General features: G+C 36.2%; 1 protein-coding gene across 2 annotated transcripts; it reads left to right on the top strand.

Annotated features, from left to right (window-relative positions):
- Window positions 1-446: 446 nt before the first annotated feature.
- On the top strand, window positions 447-23,118 carry LOC140059440 (wnt inhibitory factor 1-like). 2 transcript variants are annotated; one of them, XM_072105366.1, is made up of 8 exons: window positions 447-768; window positions 4,229-4,353; window positions 15,794-15,899; window positions 16,256-16,393; window positions 18,120-18,224; window positions 18,763-18,858; window positions 21,085-21,180; window positions 21,941-23,118. In XM_072105366.1, the coding sequence occupies exons 1-8, from the start codon at window positions 648-650 to the stop codon at window positions 22,051-22,053; spliced, it is 900 nt and encodes a 299-aa protein (XP_071961467.1). In that variant the 5' UTR covers window positions 447-647; the 3' UTR covers window positions 22,054-23,118. The 2 variants fall into 2 exon arrangements, with proteins under 2 accessions (XP_071961467.1, XP_071961466.1); XM_072105365.1 differs by having other exon boundaries at window positions 16,256-16,405.
- Window positions 23,119-23,123: the final 5 nt, after the last annotated feature.

Genomic DNA, 23,123 nt, shown 5'->3' with positions numbered 1-23,123 from the left:
GCCGAAGTAATACTATAGAGGTCGGTATCGATGCCTAGTATAAATTAAATCGTCCTCTTTCATTGTTTCTAAAAACGCTTAAAACGATTTTAAAAATAGTATATTAAATACCAACGGTACTTTAAATCATGGAGCTATTGAATTAATGTATCTCCATGATTAAACCTATGTAATATGAATTTATATCAAGTTTAAATGACAGATGCGATGACAACTGAATATAATAAAATCGACATTTCTTTTAAATCAAGATTTATGATTGGTTATTGAAACACATGGAATGTTGTATTACGGCGTTTTGCTATGATAATGGACACATTTAAATACAGTACCAATATTAATTTAAAACAGAGGAATATCTAAAACAGGCCAGTTAGTTTTCTATTCAGTTCCACAGCGCCCTCCGGTGGATTTAGCTTTCCATATAACTTAACTAGATATCAATCAAAAAAGTTAGTAGACAACATACAACGATATAACACGTACACCTACTTTGATAACCAGTGAGGCGTTATGCGAGACGCTCTAGAATAGAAACAGGCCCATTTCTATTTTTCTTTTGTGGTATCATCAAACGAGTCTTTTTTTAACTTGGGATTTTTATAAACGTTTCCGTGCGACTGTGTAGTTTTAGGAAAGCGGCGAATATGCTAGCCAGCGCTGTTGCGCTGCTTGTCATATATTCGCTGCTTCTATGTCCATCTGGAGCTCTGGATAATGACACCTTGGAATTATGGATTGAAGGAAAAGAAATGCGCAAGATCTCGGGTAAGCATCTAAGATTTATAATACAACCGTACTAAACAGTTGCGTATTTTGTCTCAAATATTACTGAAACAGTATAGTAATCAATTCCGAGAACTTAAAGTTAAGTAAGTATAACTCCTCCGTTGGTTTTGGGACACTCTAATTCAGGAGACACCCCTATTAAAGCATTTACATCTCACTGATTACAAGGACAACCCCCGCCCCCCCCCCTCCGCCCCTGACGTGTCCCAATGTGTGATTTGTGTCCACTGTACGCCAGTCACTTTATATAGTTTCAATACATTGATCATCATTATTATGAAGGTATAAGGAATCCCGTGCCGTTTACAACACTACGCCTTTGTTAGAGACAGAGATGAGAAAAATAATTACCTCAAAATTCTGAAAAGGCTCAATGTCTATATAGGACCTCGTCACTGGGGATCTTGTAAAATGGGGCAGCTTGAATGTCCTTTTAATTTTGAATTACTACATAATACCCAGTATTAACATTAAGGAAACATCTCCAGGGCCCAACAACGTGTCCTGGGGTGTCCCATATTGAGGTGTCCTCTAATTGGACAGGAGTTGGCCGTTTGGTGACTACATAATACACAGTATTAACATTAAGGAGACATCTTCAGGGCCCAACAACGTGTCCTGGGGTGTCCCATATTGAGGTGTCCTCTAATTGGACAGGAGTTGGCCGTTTGGTGACTACATAGTACCCAGTATTAACATTAAGGAGACATCTTCGGGGCCCAACAACGTGTCCTAATTGGGGTGTCCCATATTGAGGTGTCCTCTAATTGGACAGGAGTTGGCCGTTTGGTGACTACATAATACACAGTATTAACATTAAGGAGACATCTTCAGGGCCCAACAACGTGTCCTGGGGTGTCCCATATTGAGGTGTCCTCTAATTGGACAGGAGTTGGCCGTTTGGTGACTACATAGTACCCAGTATTAACATTAAGGAGACATCTTCGGGGCCCAACAACGTGTCCTAATTGGGGTGTCCATATCGAGGTGTCCTCTCATTAATAATAGAGGTGTACTCTGAATAGGGGTGCCCCAAAGGGTTCGACTGTATTGTCAAGTTTGTCGTGTCAGTAAGAAATAGAATAAAGTCAGTGAATGTGTTACCGATTGAATTGATACAAATGACGTATTGGCCTAGGCCTAACTGTAGGCCTACCTGTTGGAGAGACAAAATGCAAACAAAGCTTACCGAGAGGGCATGGGTTAAGAGATATACACTCCATGTTTGGTTTTTAAAATACACAAAGATTTCAACGAATGTTGACACGACAAGAGATAAGAAAATTTATACGGGAATGCAATATGTTATGAATAGCCATAAGAAAGACATTAACCTTTGTGCCCTAATGTGTATTAGTGAATGCCATATTCTTCGGGATGTGCCGACATTTAGTATTTGTATAAGGTGCTAATACTATAATAAAAATATTCAGCATAAAATAAAATAGAGATATTATAGTGAACTTTAATATGTTTGTAGAACAACAAAGTGTCCCTTAATAAGGGTGTATCTCCTGAATAGGTGTGCCAGAAAGGAGTGTACTGATCTGAAGCGCTTATCAGAGGCTTGGACTAGATTCTTCAATAAGGACAACTGCATGTCGTGCAGCCAGTGTCCAGTACTTTTTCTCGTTGGTCCATGGACCTTTATAAGGTCAATAGAAGGAAATTGAAAGTGGACATCGTTTGACGAAAGACTGGCCTGTTTGACTTATTTGTCCACGATGCCATCCAGAAACAGGAGATATACTGTGCGAATGTAATCAATATTTCAGATTAAAATAATTATATTCACTTTCCTCGATAGCATGATTTTACAATTTTCTGGGAGGACAGACTCGCCCGCGAGGCAGCTACAAAGTGAAGGGTGAATGCAGCTGGGTGTGGTGGTATGACCTAGCACCACTTCATTCACGAATGGATCCACGCGAATCCCAATTCTGTCAAATACAGCTTTCTCATTAGTATCAAGTAGCAATATGGCGGTAAATTAAAGAGAGTCAATTGACCTACAAAGCGGATATGATATTATATTTAATACCATTTCAATAAAATCAGACATATAGAACATGAAGGTATTTTGAGGTTAATACAGTACTTCCGATAAGTGTCCGAATTGTAGGAAGTGGATATATCCGACACTGCCGTCTGTCCGAGAAGATGAAAATTAACAATTTATAATTACAATATATTATAACCTCTATAAGAGGACACCAACTCCGGGACCCAACATGTCCCGGTAGCATTTTTTCCCCTATTATCTATATGTTAAGGCAGAAACTATCGGTAATAGGGATGTCCCATGAGTCTGCCATTAAAACATTGAGCTTCCATTAATAAGGGTGTCCCCTGAATGGGGGTGTCCCCTGAATGGGGGTGTCCCCTGAATGGGGGTGTCCCCTGAATAGGGGTGTCCCCTGAATGGGGGTGTCCCCTGAATGGGGGTGTCCCCTGAATGGGGGTGTCTCAAAGTAGGAGTTCTATTGATTTCTCACTGGTCTCACTTTTGACAAGCCTAAGAGGTCACATAGTTTCGGATTGTACTAATAATATATGCTATTGTTGTATTGTGCCCAAAGTAAATTATAAAACACTGTTTAGAAATTATATTCGGTGAACTTTCATAGTCTATACTATGGGAAGCCGAACCCACCAAAAATGGTGTATGATTTGTAATATGTATTTTTGGCGAGGTTGGCTTTCCATATTATTCTAGAACATTGGACACAACGTGTAATAATAGGCCTACAGTTTCTTAGCCCATACATCGTATCTTGATGAATGAGTCTGACAGTAATTCAACCCGACCAGTTGTTGGAAAAAATCACGTTAATATATTAAAAACACAACGATTTGAATATGGATATTAAATTATGTACTGAAGCCGCTAAGTTTCTTATTTTTAGAACAGTACATGACTCAGTTAATCGAAGGGTTAATTATGACATTTCAACAGTGACCTTGTATTATGACAGCTGTCAACTTCTTAGGAGATTTGATTCAATGTATGATTTGAAATATCATCGTGCGCGTAAAAGATTATTTCAAAAATGTTTAATGATTCCCTTGCAGACTGAAAAGCAAACATTTTGTTTGCTGATTAATCTTGTCTAAAGTCTTGTCTACACTATTAAACTTTATGTGACAAAAATGTGATGTGCTCATATATATCGACATGATGATGTCATATCAATACCATATTTGGGCATATCACTATCATATTTGGGAACATCGCACAAACTAGTTTGGAGTGTAGACAGTGCTTAATAATTGATAATGGTTCGAGTTTCGACAAGTGGTACTACGGTTCCTCTCTTCCTATAGTTCTACCAATATATTGATTTGTTGAAATCTAGGGAACTTACCCCCAACTATTCCTATCTATACTATTCCGTCATTGATAAAATAATTAAATCCTAAATTTCTATTCCGTTTACAGGATCAACAACGGATTTTCAACTTGTGAATCAAGGTAGATATAAAGGCCTACTAACAAGTGAGTCACAGCTGACACTGCCAGAACATCAAAACTCCCTGAGGTTCAAGTGGCAGGCACCACCAGGGGTAAGTAATTAATATACCTAAGTATTATATAAATGTTACAAATATATAATATACTTAAAAGTGCAACTGTAAAATGATACTTATTATGCCCTATTTACACTAACACAATTTTGGGGATGAAATTTCCAATATCAACAAATTGGGTTCAAGGTGAGGTGAGTCTAGATCTCAATTTTATCATAAACGTGTAGGCCTAGGCATTAAAACATTATTTCTCCTCGTTTGTTTTTCAAGAAAGTGTTCCATAAATGGGCGTGTCTCGACTCCCAGGTGGAGTTCTACTGTATTAGCAGTACAATTCTGTTAAACGTGACCTATGACCTATGACCTATGTTTGACATTTATACCACAGTATCAACCTAAACCAATACAACCTTATTATTTCTAACACGTATTATTGTATCTCGATGAATGCAATACTCAACGGAAAACAAGATCATCACGCCTGAACTTATTTTGGATCTAAAGTTGTGTTCACACTGACCACGGGCAATTTACAACAATTTAAAACCCGTAATTTAATATGGTATCGAGTATTCAGATTCACACGAATCGTATTATTTCAGTCGGTAATGCGATACAGCCCGGTGAAAGCCCAAATACAAAAATATCGTAATTTACAACCAAATATGTTACTGAAACCACTTATAATGTGTAGTGTACCTGCGGGTCATGACCTCAATCTGAATACAACCTAACAAATCAAACGTTTACAGAATTTGACAAATTGTTTTCAACAATACTACACGTCAATCAACATATACATTGTATTATGTTTTATCCACGTGCATACAATACACTGCCATGAAAGTATCTAGTATATTATATTGTCTACAAACACAAAATGTTAAAAGCTGGAATAATGGGCCGACATAACCTTGGTATCGAGTTAATACTTATGCTATCATCGAAAATCTATACAGTCATAAAAAAAAAAGTTTATTTTTAAAAGTATAATTGAAGGTGAAGGCTATTTAGTAACGTTTTTGACAGTTTTCTATGTTTTTTCTGTTATTTGAGAACAATACGAACACTGACATATATATATTCACTATAGTTTAAATGACGACAACTAAACACTATTTTCATGAATTATGTAATTTCAGCCTTGTTTCGACAAAAAATGAAGTCTTTTTTTCAGTTTGACAATGCAAACACAAATTTGTTTCGAAAAAGTATAATAGCACTTATATTGTAGGTTGTGTAGATCTGTTATGTTTCTTTTATCAATAACATTGTGTAAACAATGTAAGCACTGTAGAACAAAATGCCCGCTTAGCAGGGGTAACGTGTTCCCTTAGGGGTGTCCCCTGAATAGGAGTGTCCTTGAATAAGGTTGGACGTATACTCCTTGTTCGTCTCACGAAAAAGCGTCCATTTATAGGTGTCCCCTGAATAAGTGTGTCTACTGAATAGAGATTGACCGTATAGTTTTAAAACAACATGTTTCCCCTCGTTCGTTTCACGAAAAAGCGTCCCTTTAATAGAGGTGTCCCTTGAATAAGGCTGTCACAAAGGAGGACTCCATTTTAACGATTAATGTGAAATACCGTAATAATTACGTTTAGTACACCAGTGGGATGATTAATAATATCTGAAGGTAATTGAAGGGAATATAGTATAGCATATACGTAGGAATACGAGTTACCAATAATGTGCGCGTTCACGGACTGAATTTCTTTTAAAATTCCGTAAGCATTATAAACGAGGGTCTATACGTAAGGGCCGTCGGTTACCTATCCGTCTGACTATATGATATATTTAATTGGAATTTACTATGTGATTTCAGTTGGTACAACCATGAAGGTATAAATACCTCCATAGTACAACCAACGCCTCAAGTTACAATAGTAACTTATCGTAGGATGGAAGCAAAGCAGCTGACAATACTTTATGCTTATGATTTCAAAGTGATGACAGTTTCTAAGGAGGGCTCGGATAGGTCAAACACATTTTTGAAGCACGCTTCCTTTATTTAAAAAACAAGGCCTACTTTACATCAGGAGGATTTTTTCTCCAATAAATATCGACATTTTTTAAAATTTTAAAATTATACAAGACTAACGAATTTTGTAAAACAAAACATTAAAGAGATTTACGTCCTCAAATACAATTAAAATTGTTATAGGAACATGGAGGTAAAATAAGGTTGAGAATGAGATATAGTTTTATTTTCTTTTAAAATAAATTACACAAGAAAACCCTTAAATTATAGTACCATCTTTATAGATGTATATGTATATGTATGTATAAAAGTAGAGTACACTAGTACTACGGTCTATTCATAAAAAGGGCCTGTTTAATACTACACATGTTGGCATTTATTTTATTCTAACAAAGGTGACAATTACGACAGATATTTGTTAATTTTAGAAGTTCAGGCTAGGTGAACCGTAACATGTATTTTCAGAGCAAGCAAGCAGACGACATAAGATGAAATACGGGTACTTTAACACGTTTGTCTTGCCAAAATAAACATTACTTTCCTCTGTAAACATTGAAGCTGCGAGCAAGCAGGAAGCCAAGCCAAATTCATTCATAAATGGTTATTAACCTGACATACATTAAGCTAATGTTCAAATGTACACAAACAATAATACTAGAGACATTTACAATGTAGGCTACACCGTAAAACATAGCTAACATTATTCATGACATTGGGACTACCTATCTTACTCAAATTCGTATAAAAGAAAATGATATTTACGTCATTCATGCTATATTGAGGCTAGGGCACCTATCTTACTCAAATTCGTATCAAAGCAGACGATATTTTACGTCATGCTATATTTAGGCCTACTCAAGTTCGTATCAAAGCAGATGATATTGTACGTCATGCTATATTGAGGCTAGGGAATAAACACAATCTAAAGCTCTGTCTACACTATCGAACTTGTTTGACAAAAGAAGTGCGATGTGCCCATTTATGGACAGGATGACCTCATTATTACAACCATATTTAAGCACATCACACTTCATTTGTCAAACTAGTTTGATAGTGTAGACCTTCAACTAATGTAGGCTGTAATATTTAATAATTATGAGCATGTGGTATCTGGATGAAACATTCAAACACAATGGCATGCATGAGTAGGCCTATATGGTATTATACGTTCGTACTTGTCTGGAATGTTGTCTGTTATCTTAAACCTCAAACGTTCAGAGAGAGGATAGAGACCTACTTTTATTAACGGTGCGTGGTTTTCCAAAACGTTTGCCTTCGAGATATTATTCCTCTCCAAAGAGAAGAAATTTCCGTGTCATAATTCCTAAAATAATTAGCGTTATAATTAAGTACCTCCTTGCAGTTAGGCTCTAACCCCGTCAGACGTTTTCTTGTTTAATTTTTTGAGTCATGTCACGTTAGAATGCTACACGCAAGCCAGAGAAAACGCTTCAACTTCGACCACTGACAGTTTTGCCCGGTTTTGTGTTTGATTCAAATAGACAGGGTGGTGATTTTATGACATGTCTCACGTTGGTATTGCCGTATCTGTCAATATAACGAACATGTCAAAATGACTATTTTGAAACTAATGTCCAAGTTGTGGATAATCTCTTTGATACTTGTGAACTACCATCCACTATTCAACCTAGCTTTGCGATTTAATTAGCACAGTGTCACACCCAGAATAGTTCTACTCCAAATTCATCAAGTTCAGTTTCATCAATTACATTTAGTTTATCAATTGCGTTCAGTTAGTTTCACGAAGGAGTTCAGTTTCATCAATTATATTTAGTTTATCAATTGCGTTCAGTTAGTTTCAAGAAGTGAGTTCAGTTTCATCAATTATATTTAGTTTATCAATTGCGTTCAGTTAGTTTCACCAAGTGAGTTCAGTTTCATCAATTATATTTAGTTTATCCATTGCGTTCAGTTTAGTTTCACCAAGCGAGTTAAGTTTTATCAATTATGTTCATTTTATTTTATCAATTGCGTTCAGTTAATTTCATCAAGTGAGTTCAGTTTTATCAAGTGAGTTCAGTTTTATCAAGTGAGTTCAGTTTTATCAAGTATGTTCATTTTATCAAGTATGTTCATTTTATCAAGTATGTTCATTTTATCAAGTATGTTCATTTTATCAAGTATGTTCATTTCATCAATTGCGTTCAGTTTTATCAATTGTTGCGTTCAGTTTTATCAATTGTTGCGTTCAGTTTTATCAATTGCGTTTGGTTTCAACAAGCAAGTTTTAACAATTTAGAAGTTCAATGAACGACTTATATAGTGGAGGTTAGAACTATGTGGTTTGGTTTTCTGAGCGCTTCGATTGTTAAACCCTAATTCCATGTTATAACCAAACGCAAGGGACTCATAAAGAGTAGCGTAATCCAATGATAAGTAGCAATAGTTAAGTGAAATACTTTTTCAACGAACTTTTGATATACAAGTTAAAGATTTCACTGAAGCGACTCCTGTGAGGGTATTTTGTAACCACTGGCACTGCCTAAAATGATTGAATGAGCCACTTGGGATGATTGGCGGAAAGTTTACAAAGTGAATAGAAGGTTTCCAATCTTTATGGATTTTGTAGAAGCACAAATCAGTGTTTGCAAAAACAAATTGTTGCGTACAAGGCAGATGTTACCGTAACAAGATATGGCCACCTTCTACGAATGAATGGAAATTATATATAGAATGGTACAATATACCAGGGAGAAATTATTCTCCATGAATATACTAATAATGGTACAATGATATAGAATGGTACAATGTGCAAATTGTAATGTGAATATCCCTAGCTGTTCACATGACCAGAGAGAGGTGTACACAGAACGAGTCTAAGCTGATCCGAATCTTATCAGAGTTTACAACGGACTCCGATATACCTCCGACACACACATCGTAATTCGTATAAATTGACACTTGTATCGTGTGCGACGGTGGTGGATGGTGGTCGAGTACTGCCTAAAGATGGTACTTTTTGTGGGTAAAAAATAATTGTGTTAGTTATTTCATCAGTTTTGTTGTTATCAGAAACCATTGTTTAATGATTAAATGAAAAGAATGACTTAAAGTGCGAGACAAAATTTTACACAAATGATCGAATCCATACATCATTGAAACTTTACATTCAATTTGTCAACCATAAAAGACAAACATCTTAGGTCATGTCGTTATCAAAACATTACCACATAACAACAAGAAAACTGATATGTTGAGAGGCCTGAAGGCATGAGGCCCAGTTAACTAGCTGTTCACCTACCCTAGGCCCTATAGGTCGGTCATGTCCCGCTGGGGGAAAGACAGCAAACACAGTCAACATTTACACAACTCAACAATACATTGAATCAACAGTATTATAACAAAGTGTGAATTTATTTAACTGATTTACGCCGATGGGTGTTTTGAATTGGAATTTTGGATACGAAGTCTTTAGATATCATGTTTGAGAAAGTTTCTTTTATACTTAGTTTGTTACACACATGGGATACAATAAGATACCGTATATTTTCATTATCGGTCCCATGTTAAAGAATGATCGCATGGCCTTCAAAAGAACTCGTCTGCCGAGCGGCTTTCTTTTCTAAATACAGTGTCCTCCTTTGGGACATCCAATCAGGGGAAAGACACGAGAAATAAATATAGGTTCTACTGTAACAGGGCCAACCTTCATTAAGGGAACAAACTTATTTAATTTAAGGGAGACTTCGTTGAGTGTCCCTTTAATGTTTTTTTGCAGATGTTTTTAAAACATTTTGGTCTGTATAAGTCGAAGTAAATGTTAACGATTTCAATTTTCTTCAAAAGCTATATAAAGATACGCGATCCACGTCACTGAATCATTATAGAACACGGCACCAATAGAATACACTGTTGACGACAGCTTACGAGTGCCGTTTTGAAATCAATTAGTTCTCTCGATGTAACCTTCATTTTACATCTCCCAAGTGGGCACTAGTCGTAATCTAATAATTAAACGACACACAATACTTGTACTTTTATCATAGTCTAGTCGCATGGAAAGATTTTGCTTATTTTCCATGATTTATAAATTATTATTATTATTTATAAATAAATTATTATTTTATTATAAATTAATATAAGGAGACCTAGGTAAAAGATTCCCTATTCCATAATAATCTTACTATAGTAGTAATATGTAGATAAGAAGTAAATTAACAGAGGGCCATCGAATCAAAAACTCCCTGTTACGAGTTGTGTAAGATGCAATTAACTCATCATCGAACACCATACAAATTCCTAAAGTAATTTTCTGCATGCTTGGCGATCAATTCCGCTAAATAAGCAAACAAAGGCAACCAATTTATTCTATTGTATAAGTTGAACAAACACCTGTAGTTTGATTGCATTCCATAGAAATTAAATTCTAAGATACCAAGTTGATCGCTCAGCCACTGGCGAAATTGATATTGGTTTATAATACGACACAATAAAAACCAAGGCCTAGCAATTTGTATCTTGAACAATTAATAAGCCAACTCTGATTAAGGTAGCAATCATATAGACATTGCTAGGCATGTAGTTTGGTTCGCAGCGCAAATGCAAGGACGTAAGCACAACGCAATAATTTGACCAGTCACTACAGTTTACTAGCGACGCAACGCAGGGACGTAACGCAACGCAAGTGAATTGACCAATCACAAGCGATGGCTTATTCGCTTGTGATTGCTAACTGTCTAGGCCTATGACTTCGCTTGTCATTGGTTAAAACGCTTGCGTTGCGTTTACGTCCTTGCGTTACGTTCTAGTGGGAACCAAGGTTAAAGCTTGATTCCCACTAGAGACGCAACGCAAGGGCGTAGGTCTAAGCGCAATCATTTCACGATAGAACATCATCAATCTTGCGTTGCGTGTCCGATACTGTACGAGATGCTGTATTACCAAATATTCCTCGTATACTGGGCAAATATGATATAGAATGTGGATATACAGTATCCTAGAACCAGATAAATTAAAAAACAAATTAATGGCCAAGTAAAATTGAATTTAGCCCCGTAAGAAACTGATCTACCGGTTCGATTGGTCAGTGAAAAGTAACTTTAGGCCGTTTAATAACGAGGGATCACAATATAATCCATACAAGACACCCGTAGGCCTAACAGGTGTCTGTAAGACCACTGATGCAACAGGGGATTTTGGAAACGTTAGATAATAGATGTAATCTTAACTGGAAAAATGTATTCAAATGGATAAATAAATACACAGGGGGTTTCTTTTGAAATAGCTGTTTTATGCTAATTTCTCATTAGGCCTACTCTGCCTACAATTCGTTTTACCTGGAACATGAAAACAACGATATTGTTTACCTGTCGGTGCTCAACACATTAGTAATTCCCTTTAAAAACAGCTTATTTTGCCAGGCCTGAGGGGTAGGGGATTTGTTTGGAAGCAGGTTGTCTAGTTTACCTTTGCATGCCAGATTATCGGTGTCAAAAACGGTCTCGTCTGACCGTGGTTAATAGCCGTGAAAAGAGCGAACAACCTCGCTAGTGTAAACACAAGCAAAAGGTGTCAGGCAGTCACTTAAAATCCGTAAAGCTATACTGCACACATCCTAGTCATATTAGTTAGTTATTCTTGTTAACTATTGAGGCGAAATGTTGATATTGTTCGGTGGTAATGATGGTTAAGTGGCGTAAACATATGTGGATTCGATGTGATTGCATTGGAGAATCACAAAAACAAGGCACTCCAAGATTTCAAATTCATGGAGAAATGGTTTAAAGCTTGGTTCTCACTAGGACACAATGCAAGGACAAAAGCGCAACGCAAGCGAGCTGACCAATTACAAGCGACAGCTCGAATAATCCATCGCGTGTGATTGGTTAAATTATTTGCGTTGCTCGTACGTCCTAGTGTGAACCATTAATGGCAAGTTTAAGCAAACAAAATGTATGCTGGCTCGGGCATGGAAAGGGAGGTGGAGGGGATGCACATTTTGAGGTGGAACTAAGTTTGACAGAAGCGTCACAACCAAGACGTTTATGCTACAATGTTTTGTGGTCTCTCGTTGTTTAAAGCAGAACAAGAGGGTGCACTTTTTTCCGTCTGTGCGGGATGGTATTCCCTTACCCTCTACTACGTCATTCGTTTCAAACATGATTATTAACAAATTTAACAATACCACATCAGAGGCCCACATCCATGTACTTCCGTTTATAGGATTACGGAAGATCGCAGGGCATTATGTCAGTTATGTGGTCACATTCGGAAGGATGCTGTCATGATCAGAATCTTTGCAGTCGACACTCAAATGTGGTGTTACTAAATCATGTTAAGCCTAATGATGAGACAATAACTAATTAGTTAATTGATCCATACGGCTCGTTTGCGTATAGTTTTGGTTCCAAGCATCGTCCTTGCGTTACGTCCTCACGGAAATGAAGCTTATTCCCAGTGCCGACATGCTGGGTGGAATTAAAGGGAAAGTATTTCATCGTTTTCTAGACCTATACATGATTTTATTCGTGATGTAGAAGGCCTTATAGATACCTTATGATTACGGTTTGGTTAATCCTCAATAGCCCTGTCTCGATATGATTACTGTTTGGTTAATCCTCAATAGCCCTGTCTCGATATGATTACTGTTTGCTTAATCCTCAATAGCCCTGTCTCGATCTAAAAGGCAAGGCAATGTAATGTTTCAGTATCGATTTTATTAATAGAAAACTGCAGTTTTCCTTCGTAACCATGATGACTGGTTTAAAGGTTCCCGACAGAGTCGGATCAATGCAACCTTACTCTACAGGTACTTAAAAGGGTGCATTGTGTTAGTAGGCTAGGCATATCGATATGTTGGAAAAATTTTTTAAAAGACATCATTCGATACACCTAGCCTAGGCCTTTATAGGCTATTATCACAGATCAGGTGTGAATGAGTTATCGTCGGTTCGTCGGATTTTACTTTTCTCTCCTTAGACTCGATCCTATCACCATGTTCTAAAACGAACCAAAACCATCGTGACAGGGTGAGCTTCAGTTTAACGATTTGTTACAAAATAAACTAGTACATTTTAAGGTCAGTTTACTAGCGTTGCCAGCATTCTCTGTACTATTTTAACTACGTGTTTATTACCCAACTGAAGTTGAATATCAAACCCCTACGTTGTTAAACATAAAAATGATCTACAATTGCTAAGTGTAGGCCTACGTACAGACCACGCTCCTTCCTTGGTAATTATCTGAATTAAATCAGAAACGGTTATTCCTCAATTAAATATTGATTGATTATACTTAATTTCAGTAAAAACATTCCATACATAGACCTACAACAAACAATACAAAACGGAAAATCATACTAAAATACTTTCTTCCATGTATTGAAGAAATTTAAAGATCGTAACAGATAGTTCGTTACACCTAACAAGATCATTTTCCCTATTCAAAACTCTTATTCTAAAACCAGACGCACTTGCGGACATGCTTGTAAACACAGGGTATTCTTCTCGTGGCAACCATGCTACTAGCACTGCACTAACATATCAGACAATTACTTCTTAAATAGGTAAAATATATCTTTGTAAATTAGACAACCTCACTGAAATTGTTTTACTGTCCCATTCGCATTCGCCTTATATGACAATACAATAAGAATATCGTAAACAATTGGTAGGTCTAAATTGTTGGCCCTACTTGTAACTTGCTACTTTACCGTATGAAATGAATAGCAGTCGTATGGGCTCATGTACTATAATGTACTACAGCACATTTTATTTTTAAAGAAATATTAAGACTGTTACAATTACATCAATCAATCAAAAAAAGAAACGTGTACATTTTTCATTTAAAGGTGGGTAGTTCAATATCGTATCAATAGATCAATGGCATGTTTTCAAGCGAGTACAAATTGATCAACACTTTGTCTACAGAGCCGTAGATTACTCCCAGAAGATCAATTCTCAATAGAGGAATTCCGTGTTATTAATCCTATCGGATTTTCGACATGCGTTATAGCTTCTTTTTACCTTCAGTTGACCCCAGAGCTGACCTGGTTTGGACAATTCCAGTCCTGTACCTGAAAGTAACTTTCTGTTGTTTAATCGACCCAGCTACATAGGCTTAGGTAAGCTGTAGATTACAAATTACCACCGGCTTGCGTCGCCATCCTCCGGCTTATGTTGTTTTAAACTTGTACATCCAATACTTTCTGTTAGAGGCCTATTCTATACTACCTTCCCGAACGAATACCCTCTCTCGTATTATTACGGCTACCTGAGCTAATTAACTTTCACTTTTCTGACAAAGAGGTAGGCGTATTTCGACAGATATCTTGTAACATGGCTATTCTGCTTCTATTCATTTGTTTTTTCTTATTGTTTCGTCCTTCGGATGGGACATACAGTTGTTGGGCCCGTCAGTCATAGTGGAATGGTCCCGTGAACACGCAATATGCGTGCTAAATTCGGATACACTATTCGAATAGAGTCCCTCTCTCGGTGCGTTGATTTGGTAGGCGCTGCAGTGCTGCCGTGGGTCTATGGTGTATCGTTCAGGTCCTAATCGGAATTCATATTTACAACAAACCAGAGGAACATTTTACAGTATTATCCTCCTGCACTTTTTCGTCTTTAGAAAAACGGACAACTTGGAAAACTTTACTCTTAGGTTAGACTGTCGAGTAAAAAGGGAAAAGACTACAATACTAGTGCGGAAATTCGGAATACTGTATGTTAGGTCACAGTAAATTTTAAATAAAGTAATGAATTTTGAAATTTAACAAAACGTTTCTAAACGAAACTGTTTCAAGCTAAAAAAACAACTGTGCCAGCTCGACAATTTATATATTTACATCTCTAGCATGTTTTGCAAGTCTTCCATACATGATTTGTTTCAAAACACAACATTGAATCTCCAATCAAGGGCGACCACTAATAATAAATCTATTATATTATAATTAGTTTGACGAAATATTCTACGACCGAATCAATTACAAAGAATTGATCTATGATATGCCCACTTTGATTTAATGTTTGACGTTGCTAAGCAACAGCACAACTCGAGCGTTCTTAAAGATTCATTGAAACGTATATAAACTCAATAATAACTGGAGCGAATGCTTTTGTTTGTGAACCATTTTCAATGGAATACACGCCAATCATATTTTCATAGAATTCATACATTTCTATTATTATGTTAACATGAATATGTTATTATATCAAGAATGAAATATCCAATGTCCACAATGTTATGTATGTATATTGAATTTATATTCATTTATATTTTTAACGCGCCTTGAGCACTCTTGAGTGGCGGTATGTGCGCTATAGAAATCTATATTATTATATTATTATTATTATTATAAAATAATGGTTTGATAATGCTAAGAATCACGATTTATCAGCCTGTACAATCAAAATTGATCTTAAAACGATTATTTTATTTTGATTGGGCATTCAGCAAGAACTGTATCTTTAATATATGGTATGATGAAGACAAGACAATTATAGTAACACGTTCACTTCTGTTTGTTTTTAGTATAAATATTCCATTGATCAACTGGTGACCTCGGGCGATAGCGGCCTATCAACGTCACCATACCTCAGTATACCACACGCTGGAGATGTTCCTCACGTCGAATCGGGTAAGCCACTTTATTATTGTATAATTAAAATCTCTCAGCCGTCTATCACAAACTGACAAAACAAATTGTTTTTGAAGGGTTTAGGTTGAAAAATGTACATATGGAGCGCCAAATGGACAATATTGATTTCTTTTGAATAGGTGTTTAACAGGGGACAAAACCATCTAAAAACATATAGACCTACGTCACACTTACGTCATACAGTTAACTTCATTCAGACTTTAAATCTTAAGAATGATGGCCTGCTTACAAGTAACACGTATACGTAATACCATAATTTGCAAAAATCCAACAAAAACCTAAAATAAAGCACTTTGTATAAAGGTTGAACAAAACACTTGTCTCTCTTTCTGAAGAGTTCCAGCTCTGGCTGCCATGTGAAGATGGTGACGGCGAGATGAAATCTGTCTATATTAGTCTCAGCTTCACCAATAGTGACGTCAGACGTCAATCCAGACCAGTCACCATTAACATCAATAAACGTTGCAATATCGGTAAGACAAAAGGTAAAATGAAGTACACTAGACTAAGCACACGTGACGTAACGCATGACGTACCATGATGACGTAAAAAATGAATAAGCCTTGTATTGTTTGAATAAATATGATTGGCATGACACATTGTAGTAGGCTTATATCAGAGGTTAGACAATAATGGTCTTAGATCAGAATAATGGGAGGGAGAAGGCATACATCAAGACGGCGGGTAAAGTGTTTGGTCAGGTATGATTTCTGCCTTAACTTCATAGGAAAAAATAATGCGGCCGGGTATTCCTCCTTCTGTTCTTGTCAGGGATGGCATGGAGGGTAAAACAAAGACCGACATGGGAGCGAATTCAAATCGAAATAGAGGGCCACTATGGTACAGTAACTCAGCGACACGCTTCTAACTAGGGTTTATGAAAACAAATTTATATAAGTACAATCTCAATAGGTAGGCCTATATGTCGCTGGTCTCGTCACAATTCATAAATTAAATCTAGTAATTATTCATGGTCTTTGGGCATAGTTTTACCATCATAATTTTAAGAATCGCATATATTCCTCCTGGCCAATAAAATTTCATATTTTCCTAATAAGTTGATACCGGTATAACATTACACTAACGTATTCAATTACATTATGACTAGTATTACATAGCAGTTTAATTTGTCAGCTGGTCTTCAATATTTATCCATGGTTTAGAATTTTGCTGAAACCTAAAATACAATGTTTATATTTTTTTCTTCCCAAGCCGCTCTTAAAATATATCTCGTTACCTTTTGGGATAAAATCCAAATTATACCTCTACCTCTAGTGGTTATACAAATTGACATTGGACTTTGATTTTAATTTAATTGTTATTTTAACTTTTTCTCTCACGAGTAAACTAGATAGGCCTATATTAGTAATAGAAGAACGTGGAATTCTCAGACGTACAACCAAAAATAATTGCTTTTCGTTGGTCTTATTTTAGTACCATTAGGCCTACCAATTCTAATTCTTAGTCCGTCATGGTTTAGTGTAAACGGTTAATATTCCTAAGAACTACACCCGTTTTCAGGATTTTGTATCTGGTCACAAAATACTCGATGCCCCATCTGTACTTTAATACAGCCAAATGTTTTCTTGTCAAATCTTAGACGAAAGTCAAGACGCTCCCCTACCGGCCATGGATGCCCCGAAAAGCACGCCCTTCTTGAACTCTTTAATAAACCTCGTTCACACATAGGCCTAAACTCCCAGGTTACGAAGGTAATATTACTAAATTATTATGATTTATATGGCGTATCAATCGACCTAGCAAGCCACATTTAACTTCGTCTCCACATTTCTTTGTCGTTCCGCTTCGACTAAATTGGTGTCCCGGATGGAATTCAAAATGTATACATGGTATTTAAAGAAGATTAAAAAGCAATGCACTACTTGCCGCCGATGAAAATTCTGATGATAAATTATGTTGGGAATTCATGTTTGAAAGATCAGAAAGTACATTACGAATCAACGACCTCTTCTCTATTAGCATCTTAAGGGTGAATTGCAAGTTTAAATGTATGGATATTGTTTTGTAAGATTGTTGATGCATGTCCCCTGTGATCGATGTCTTCGGACACCCAAGGGTATAGAATGGCGGGAGAAAAGTGGTGGGGTCCTGGGGTAAATGAACGAGAGTACATAATATTAGGCCTTCCATACGTCACATTTATTTCTAAACATGTATGTTGTTGCGTCTACTATACAGGTACAGTTATACCATGTAGGCATGCTTGTGAAAATGGAGGATCATGCGGCAAGTACGGTGTCTGTGAGTGCCCAGACGGGTACTATGGCCCGGCATGTAGACAAGGTAAGATACATAGCTTAAAAGATTTGCAATAGCTGTCGTACTGTGCACTTTGTAGTTGCAATTGGTAGTGTACTTGTCACACTTTCTATCTGCGGAACTTTCTTCTTTCTATCTGCGGAACTTTCTTCTTTCTATCTGCGGAACTTTCTTCTTTCTATCTGCGGAACTTTCTTCTTTCTATCTGCGGAACTTTCTTCTTTTTATCTGCGGAACTTTCTTCTTTTTATCTGCGGAACTTTCTTCTTTCTATCTGCGGAACTTTCTTCTTTCTATCTGCGGAACTTTCTTCTTTCTATCTGCGAAACTTTCTTCTTTCTATCTGCGAAACTTTCTTCTTTCTATTGGCGAAACTTTCTTCTTTCTATCTGCGGAACTTTCTTCTTTCTATCTGCGGAACTTTCTTCCTTTTTTCTGCCGAACTTTCTTCTTTCTATCTGCCGCACTTTTGTAACCGAACCCGCAAATACACATTTATAGAACTTAAATTAATCTTAATATTTGCTATTCAGTTTACAATTGTTTTTTTCTAATATTCTAGTTTTGTGTGTACCACATTGTTTCAATGGAGGTACGTGTACGAAACCGGGTGTGTGCTCATGCGTTGAGGGATATCATGGAAAAATATGCGAAAAGGGTAAGTTACAAAACAACGCCGTAACGTAATGGCGAAAAAACCCGCTAAAAATAGGGAGTCTTTGATTTTTGATTGTCTTGAACCTACGCATATTGTGCTGTTGGTCGTCTGACATATCGATCAAAAATGTGTCGAGGAATCGAGTGGAAAGGCACGTCATTAATGTCTGCACATACACACAATTAATCCATTCAAGCTTTATAGTTAATTATCACGGTTTGAATTCCGTGTCAAAGTTCGTGACATTTCGATCTATTGCAGGGATATTTTTAGGACAGTGCATTATACTAATGGTTACATAACAGGATGTATCCATCGTGCGGTATGAAAGCCTTTGGGGTCAATAATACTTTTAACAGGGCATTATAGTATGGTTATACATTAAAAGATGCATTCACGTTAAAGGAACCTGTTTAATGTTACGTTTGAGAAAAGTTACGAAAAAAAACTAACTTGAAGATATGAAATAACGTGTATAGCACTTACCGAGTTCCCGAGTGAGAATCCACGTGTAGTCACATTACAAAGGGGTTGATATTTTGACAGCATAGGCTATCTGGTCACGTTCACACACTGATTGGAAACAAATAGAAAATGTTATAGGTTAATTACTATCGCCATCTTCAAAGTCTAAGCCACGCCCTTTCACTCTAGGTGAACATTTTAATGGTAGCGTCTAGCCAAGATAGCGCCTCGATTAATTCTGTTGAATCCTGTGTTTCTCTTCAAAATTTGAAATGTAATAATTCATATCTAGATTACTATTAAACAACCAAATAGAAAAACCTGAAATGATAGTGATAACAAAAAAGAGCATTATGAAACGGTATATACGAGAAATTTCGAGAGAAATTCGCCCCAACTGAACTTTGAACTCTGATTGCTTAAAAATTCATTTACCCTCAATGTGTGGTAAGGTGGAGCAGTCATATTAAACTCTTGGTGCAGCTTTTAAAATGCGCTGAGCTGCTGTACGGCTCGAAGCACGCGCAAAAATCTACTACTGTATCACATATTCTTGATACAGTCAGTACAAACGTGACCCTCAATTTGATTTCTCTTTTTACAATTCGTTTAATGCGGTTTTAGCGTCCCATACATTGTTAATTTATAAGACACAAAAATAATTAGACCATGAATACTTTGATTTGTTTAGTAGGAGTTTCATGGATAATTTACACAAGTTAGAAAGAGGAAGCCGCATTGAGAACACTGGGACCATTCCGTGCAAATTAACTCATTAAAAAGTAGATTTTTAGGTTAATTCGACGGAACAGTACTAGACTGTTCGATAATTTTGTCAAATTAACAATATGACAACCTGATTTTAGCAAACTTGCGGAAATTCTGCATTTGGTGTATTATAGGAGGCTGTCGTAACGGTAGATAAAATAAATTGGTAATTTAATATTATTGGACATCGGTTATCAGTTTCAGTTACTTTTTACATTTTTTACATATTACACCCTATTATGTAGGCCTACCGTCCTGTAGAGACAGACAAAGTAAGCAAAACACTTTTAAACAAAGATCAAATTTATATTAAAAACTATCAATTCACATTCATTCACATATCCCGGATGTAAAAGATCATCTAGCTAGATATCTATGTCACTGTCAGAAACAAATTTAAAAAGCATTAGGTATAGAGTACAGTCATACAATCATACTAAAATCACGGTTCAATTAGCAAATAGTCTGCCAAAAGTTTCAAAAATATTACATATGCATTATCATAGGCCAAAAGTATACCAACTTGTGAGCGAAATATATATCTTGATCGTTTTCTCATAGAGTGGTTTATTTTTACTAAGACATTAGGAGGTTGAATGTTAGATGAATTACAGAGATGTGTTTACACCTGACATATGAAATTACGTTGATGAAAATAAACTTAAATTCCATTCAAATGCGTCATGTTATTTTCAATGAATTCGACTAAAGGTAAAACATGTTTAGCCGTACATTGTAACCAACATTACTTAGCGAACTCTTTCCCCCTCCCTCAAGATCAACAAATATGATGCTGAACATTATGGGAAAATACACAGACATTTTGGCAACGCCAAATTAAGGGCGCAAAATAGGTGAATAATAGCAAAATACGCTCACACAAACCACTGCAATTAAATCTTGAATCCAATATTTTTGTTTAGTTGTATTATTTGTTTATACAGATTTTAATTTCTAGTTAATTCATTAGTTTACTTTGTGTATTTTTTTTAGCTTCGTGTAAGAATGACTGCAATAACAACGGTCGTTGTATAGGACCAGATAAATGCATGTGTTACAAGCAATGGACGGGCAAATATTGTAAAAAACGTAAGGAAATGTTTTATTTATTTGAAAAGAGAACCACATTAAAATATAAAATCTCTCTAGGCCTATATCAAAGGATCGACGAAAATTAAGCCGATCACAAGGAACCGTGATCGTAACCGGTATGCAGAATTCCAATTCTAAAAACAAGTTTCCCGAAAACCAGAATGCCGAAAACCGGTATGCCGAACAGTATGCCGAAGACCAGTATGCCGAAAACCAATATGCCGAATTCCAGTTTTCTAAATCTCGATTAATTACTGAAAACCATCCGAATCCCACGGACCTAAAACAACAATTTGTGGAATACCAGTTCTAAACCCCTTTTTACCTACAAGACCTGCATTTTACTGTGTTTTAGTTTTACTACAATTTCCCATCAGGTGTCTCATAATGTTCTCCTCATCTTTCAGTGTCCTTTGACCCGAGGATAGCATACAACATTACATTGTTATAACGTCATCCCTTTCATAGCTACACGGCAATCTAAACATTGACACGTAGCCAAACTATGTGAACATGGAATTGTAAACAGTTATAAGACATGTCAAAATTAATCTACTTGCGTTGCGCTTACGTCCTTAAGCTTGGTTCCCACTATTGTACGACGCAATGCAAAGACGTAAGCCACAATGCAAGCGAATTGACCAATCAAAAGCGATGGATTATTCAAACTGTCGCTTGTCATTGGTCAATTCTCTTAAGTGACGACTTACGTCCTTGCTTTAGCCTTTAGGTATTTATAACTTTTTTTCTTTTACAGAATTAACAAGTGAAGTTTATGAAAAATTCTACAAAATGACAAGAGTTAAACGAAAATCACCGAAATCAACCAAAATACGAACAGCTGATAATAGAAAAATAAATAAGTTATAATAAACACAGGAACCTAGTTTTCGAACCGATAAAAATGTACCTAACGACTACATAAATGATCCGCGTGTGGTATCCATGGAAACATTAAACAGTCCTGACAAATAAACACGTGAAGTGGATTTGCACTAATCTTATTGGGTCGTAGACTTAGTGAGGATTAGTCTGATTGCCCCAATGTATTCTTGATGTAATGTTTTAAAGTAGTTCTAGCAAGAGAAAGAAATTTTATTTTGTTTTTATAACACTAAAGAGCTATGCTGTCTGGTTTTCAATCTTACTTTTCTTTAAGCTCTGTCTACACTGTCAAACTAAAAAGTGATGTGCCCAACTATGGTAATGATATGCTCAAATATGGTAGTGGTGATATGGCATCATCATGTCCATATATTGTCTCATCACATTTTTTGTCACATAAAGTTTGATAGTGTAGACAGAGCTTTAGATCATAGATTTAAAATACATTCGAACTCTTTTGGGATACCATGGAAACACATTTATTTTAGTGACATTTACTGTTAAACGAATGGGGAAATATAGGTTTAACGCCACGACCAACCCCTATTCAGGGGATAAATTAAACGTTTCCAAACTTTCCGAACATTTATGGCGGCTATGGCAAAGTATATGTAATCATGAGTATTTTTTAAAGAGGTTTTTATAAATTTTTTTAACCATTTTTTTGTTTGATAGAGGGGATCAAATATGTTGTTATTCCTTTTCAGATGTTTCAAATTGTATATAAAAGTGTAAAAGTATTTATTCTTATTTTGTCTTTTAACTTAATTATAATGGTGTTTTTACGTGACCAAGAAAATACAATATCGATAAGGTTGGTATAGGCCTATTTCAAACTTAAAGTGACAAAATGATATGCCATATGGACATGATGATGTAATATCACTACCGTGTTTGGGCATATCACTACCGTGTTTGGGCATATCACTACCATATATGGGCACATCACACTTTTTTTTATAGTGTAGACAGATAGAAATCACGCACATTTTGAGGTTTCTGCGCACTATGATACGTGTTTTATTTCAAATAAAAAAATACTGAAAAATACATGT

Source organism: Antedon mediterranea, chromosome 9 (genome assembly GCF_964355755.1).
Source record: "Antedon mediterranea chromosome 9, ecAntMedi1.1, whole genome shotgun sequence".
Classification (NCBI taxonomy): domain Eukaryota; kingdom Metazoa; phylum Echinodermata; class Crinoidea; order Comatulida; family Antedonidae; genus Antedon; species Antedon mediterranea.
The sequence above is the reverse complement of the archived record's forward strand: the minus strand, read 5'-3'. Positions and strand labels throughout refer to the sequence as shown.

Bases quoted from the DNA above. Each gene is read 5' to 3' on its own strand.
- LOC140059440 (XM_072105365.1), top strand. From the start codon at position 648: ATGCTAGCCAGCGCTGTTGCGCTGCTTGTCATATATTCGCTGCTTCTA. The intron at 4,354-15,793 runs GTAAGTAATTAA...GTTTGTTTTTAG, and splicing joins AGTGGCAGGCACCACCAGGG to TATAAATATTCCATTGATCA. The intron at 21,181-21,940 runs GTAAGGAAATGT...TTTCTTTTACAG, and splicing joins GGGCAAATATTGTAAAAAAC to AATTAACAAGTGAAGTTTAT.